Source organism: Pteropus vampyrus, unplaced genomic scaffold (genome assembly GCF_000151845.1).
Source record: "Pteropus vampyrus isolate Shadow unplaced genomic scaffold, Pvam_2.0 Scaffold388, whole genome shotgun sequence".
NCBI classification, from domain to species: domain Eukaryota; kingdom Metazoa; phylum Chordata; class Mammalia; order Chiroptera; family Pteropodidae; genus Pteropus; species Pteropus vampyrus.
The window spans coordinates 601,182-606,332 of NW_011889169.1; the positions used below are offsets into that span (position 1 = coordinate 601,182).

The window sequence follows — 5,151 nt, forward strand, 5'->3', positions numbered from 1 at the left end:
TGAGGCATAGATGGATGACTATGATGCACCATATTCTCTTATTGGTGCAGGAAGAACTCTTAAGGGAAAAATCTTAAGTAAGGTAAGAGTCTATCCCAGTCTTTGGGTCACACCATAGAGATCTTGATCTCCCATCCTATCTAAGTTGGATTCTGTGACTAAGAATTTCCAGGGAGAGGAGAAAATTAGACATCGAAGTATAGTAACAGAATGCTCTCAGTAGTCATTTAAATTTGTTTTAGTTCTAATACACATTAAGTTTCTTATTCCGTGAAATGAGGTCATAATACCTATGTTCTGAGGTTGTTATAGGAAATCTAATGAGAAAATGACTCTACTCTGTAGAAGTGATTTTATATCACTAACCACTTCAAAAATACATAGGAAATGACTTCAGTCTGTAGAAAGAGGCCTTCAATCATTCATACTATAGGCCTGAGGTTCTCAAAGTGTGGTCCCTGGACAAGAAACACTGGCATCACCTGGAACTGTGAACAATGCAATTCTCAGGCTCTCCCACAAAATCAGAAACTGGAGATGAGGCTCAAAGTCTGTGTTTTAGCAGTCCCTCCAGTTTCTGATGCACTTTAAATTTTGATAATGACTGTTACAGTCAGAGTGTGGGCCTGTGGGCTGGGAACTGTCTTCAAGAATGATACCGTTTCTGTCCATCTGTCCTTAATGGGTGTTTTGGACTAACTCTCACCTGTGCGTGGCCTACCCGGGAACCATGGGTTCTATGGAGATGTGATGACTTTCCAAACACTGTTGTGTGGAGAAAGAGTGGGGAGTAGTGAGCAGACTGACACCAAAATAAGGCCCTTTGCTTTAATGAACCAGGGATCTCATGACAGGAGATAGAAGCTGGAATGCTCAAACAACAGCACCACCAGTAGTAATCACCGACGGGGCCCGCGAGTTCGTATTCACTGCAGCCACGGTAGTTGACATACTCGCCATAGACGCCATAGACCCCATAGACGCCATAGTCGCCATAGTCGCCATAGACGCCATATTCTCCGTAGGCGCCACATTTTTAGTTACTGCACCTTGTGCTGTGGTTGTGGTTTTTACGTTGTCTGCACAGATAAGAGGATTCAAATCTTTGCCAGACAGAATACAGCACAGTTTTTCCTTGCTGCACATCCCAGTAGGAGGTTGTATCCGTATCTCTCCAGTTCTGCACTTGCTCCTGCAATTTCCCATTCTGTTTGCACACTTTTTCACATACCAACTACCTGCGTAAAGGAATTATTTAGATCACTTAGACCAGAGAGCTGTCACAAAAGGATAAAAATAATAATTTTTCGAACATTGATTATTCAAGTCTCTTGCCTTTGTTATACTTTCCTGATCATAAAGACCTACTCTGAGGATTAAATTAGATTTTATAAATATATACACATAAAAATTTTAGATATGTGTGAGCCTTTCTGAAACCAAAATTCTACATATAAACATACATCAGTTGTCTATTTCCCATTTTAAGTGGGAAAATATATAACACATTATTACTTATGAATATAAAACCCATAACCAATTTCAAAAAACGTAACTAAAACACACATTAACACCTAAATAGAAGTAAAAATACTATCATTTTAAAATATGAAATGCTCAACGATCATTGCTGTAATGTGTCTCACTATTACCCAAACACACATGGCTTTTGTTGATGCTTGGTGAGATTTTCAAAATGTCTTTACATGTTTCTGAGGTCCTACAAATTGTATTTGAAATGTAATCTAGATTTGTCTTATATATTGTCATGTTAAATATAGATATAATTTTTTCATATATCTATATGTAGATGTATATAAAGCTATACCTGTATAATATTGCGATATAAATACATTCTACAAAACTTTAGAAATAAAAAATCAAAAGCCATTCTACTAGAAATATATTCATTAAGGAGATATTCTGCAGGATGTGGCTGTATATGTGTACATATTATATAAATATATATAAAAAATGCTCTCATCACATGGTATAACACATAGAAGGCCCTGAACAGATACTGGAACTCTTTCTTATCTTGTTCTATGTTGCTTAACTTATTCTTCTATTCAACTAACGAATATATAACGTGTGCCCACTATGTCAAGAAGTCTGTAAGATGATGAGAATAAACAATAAATAGAAAGACAGGGTCTGAGAAGCTTATATTGGGGAGGGGGTCAGAGAAAATAAACAAGGAAATGAATAAATAAGATAACTACAGGTTATGATAAGCACAACAAGTTAAAAAATAATGTGATGTAGCAGAGAGTAAGTGAACAAAGCAATCATTTTTGAGTTCTGTTACCACTACTATTATCCCTTATCAACTGTTTAATCCTCCTCTGAGGACTAAATGAAATTTTACATACATAATATTTATGTACATACATTTGTATACATAAACAGGCCTCTCATTCCTAAAACCAGAATTCTGCATGGGGTCACTGAGGAATTTATCTCTCAGGAAATGACATTCAATCCTAGACATAAAGGATGAAAAGGATCCAGCTATGTGAAAATTTAGGAGAGTGTTCAGAAAAGGAATAGTATATGCAAAAGCCATGAGCAGGGGAAGAACCTGATATTTGGGGGAACAGAAAGATTGCTTGATTTCTTTGTTTTCATGATTTTTCTTACTCTGTTGTCTCATTTTCTTCTTTTGTATCTGCAAGGGCTCTCCATAATGCTCCTTGGCCTTCTACTTTCTCTGTAGCCACACCCTCTACAATCCTTTTCCTTCTCACTATCCTAAACATCTCCATGGAGATAACATTCACATGTTTTTCTTCAGCTTTCTTCAGCTGTGATATGTAGATGAAAACCTCAGATCAAGTTTCCTTCCTTTTCCTCTGATCTTCTGTGGGCCCTGATGTTTTTGTTTATTCTTCCTTTCAAATGTCCTTTTAAGGGTGGCATTTCTAATGCCTCTAGATCTTGGGTTAGACTTAGATAATCTTACAGAATAATCTTGAATTATTTGTGTTTGTCTAGAAAGAGAACTGAGAAGTTTTCTCAGGCCATATGGTTTAGAAAGGGGACACCTGAGAATAAATGTGATGCATGTCAGCAATGTCCCAGAGGCAAAGGGAAAAATTATTTCATCTAAACTCATAGAATTTCAAGAATGCAATAGATCTGAAATATCTTCTGAGGCGACCCTCATACTGTTATTAATTTCTTCTTTTCCACCATCAATCTGAACAGTTCTGCAAATTAGAGAACAATAAATGTTATCTCTAGAGGCAGGTACAAAGTTACACAATTCTCCGTTAGGAAATTCTACCTCAAAAAAGTTTATTTCTTACTTTGCGTCATATATAAAATATGGGTTGAGTACAATATAAAAATAGAATTAAAAAAAACTAAGCATGGTGAATAAACTGTTCTCAATATGGTGAAGAACTTTCAAAGCTAATGGAAAATGCAAAGGAAATACCAATAAATCTGACAACATGAAAATGAAAATTTTGTGCCTCAAATAAATCAATAAACAATTTTAAGGGTGGTTCCATAGTGTAACGGTTAGCACGTCTGCTTTACACGCAGGAGGTCCTAGGTTCGCGCCCCAGGTGGAGCCACAGACCATACCCTGGGTGCACCAGGCCCCCACACCCCTAGTGCGCCGGGGGTGCTAGGCCCCGGGGATGCCAGGCCCCAGGTGCACGCTGTAAGCATGTGGGAGACGATGCCCCGCCTTCAGAGATCCAGTTCTTAAAAAGAGAAATGGCAACATCCATAGGTCAGGGGTGGAAGTGGGGGACGGGGGGAAATAAAGAGGGAGAAAAAATTTTAGAAGTAACCAATATATTAGAAAACATTTGCAAAAAAAAGGAAAGTTTAAATGAAATAGAAAGTTTAAAAATAATAACACACTAATAATAACATTTTGCAATATATGCTAGTTTCTTTTATTACCTTTTGACCAAGCAATGAAACTTCTAAAATTTACCTATATAAACAGAGAATCTTACGATAATATATTAGTAGGATGTACAATGTTATTGATAATAGTGACGCAGTGGAAAAAATAATCCAAATGACATACACTAAGGGACTCTCCAAGTTAATATTACAAAATCATAAATACCGATTGCAAATTGTATTTTCAAGGAAAATTTAAAGACCTGTGAAAAATTTCCTGATATAATCTTAAGTTAAAAAAGGGAAGATTATAAATTTGTACGTCCGTTAGTCACAATTTAAAAAATGTAAGCAGTGATGAAATGGTGGCCAATTTCTTTATTTTTAAAATGCTTTCAGTGTTCCTGTCTTAATTCTGTAAATATAAACTAAAGAATTAATTAAAAAGAAGGAACACTTACACAAGTAGAGCTGAAATCTGACATAGAACTTCCTAGAGTCTTGAATCTTTTCCTCTTGTTCACTCGAATATTTTTCTTCCCTTTTTTACCTTACAGTTTTATAGATATTTAGAAATAGCTTTCTCTGTCAATCATATCCAAGAATAAAAAAATGGGAGACCTTCTCTGTAAGACCAAGAAAATTGGGAGAAGCTCTGTTATAGAATTGTTCCTTCAGGAGGTAATACCTAGTACCATACAAAGTGATTGGAACTGGCCCAGAGTAGTAGGATAGAGGGAAGTTTGGGATGTGAGGATTATCTCCGTCCTTGGCTTCTCATTATCCTTTCTCACCTCCAATCATAGACACTGCTCAACTATGGCAGGCTTGAGGTCACTTATAGTAGAGGTGTTTTGAAGAAGTGATGTGAACATGAGCCCCCCACCCAGTGAGAGCCGTGCCCCACTCCCATGGCCAGTTTGGTAATAGGGACTCCACATGCAAGACCCTGTTGTAGGTCGGTGTTTCTCCTTCCCCAAGATTCTATTTACCTGAGACCAACTGGGCTAGGAGCAAAAATGTTGCAAGAGTGAGTAGTAGGGACTTCATGGCTCCTGAAAGACAGTAGACAGGCAGTAGGTTCTGTGGAGTCCAGAACTCTCTATTCAGTGTGACTCTGAACTCAGGTCTTTATTGTCCTCCCTGGGAGGGGTTGGGCTCAGCCAGTGGACCAGAATGATATAGGATACTGTGCCAAACATAACTTCAGTCCATTGGCTAGCAGTTCTAATTGAGGCATCACTATTCAAGAGCCCTGTTCTAGGCATGCCTTGGGGGAAAGAGAAA

General features: G+C 37.5%; 1 protein-coding gene across 1 annotated transcript; it reads right to left on the reverse strand.

Annotated features, from left to right (window-relative positions):
• Nucleotides 1-873: 873 nt before the first annotated feature.
• DEFB126 (defensin beta 126) lies at nt 874-4,914 on the reverse strand. The gene is made up of 2 exons (XM_011380170.1): nt 4,857-4,914; nt 874-1,238 (listed from the first exon to the last, which is right to left on the reverse strand). Exons 1-2 carry the CDS (start codon nt 4,912-4,914, stop codon nt 874-876), a joined length of 423 nt encoding a protein of 140 aa, XP_011378472.1.
• Between the last annotated feature and the right edge of the window lie 237 nt (nt 4,915-5,151).

What these genes read in the sequence shown, in the direction of transcription:
- DEFB126 (XM_011380170.1), bottom strand. Translation starts at nt 4,914, where the DNA reads ATGAAGTCCCTACTACTCACTCTTGCAACATTTTTGCTCCTAGCCCAG. An exon ending in CCTAGCCCAGTTGGTCTCAG is followed by an intron (nt 1,239 to 4,856) that starts GTAAATAGAATC and finishes TCCTTTACGCAG; the next exon opens with GTAGTTGGTATGTGAAAAAG.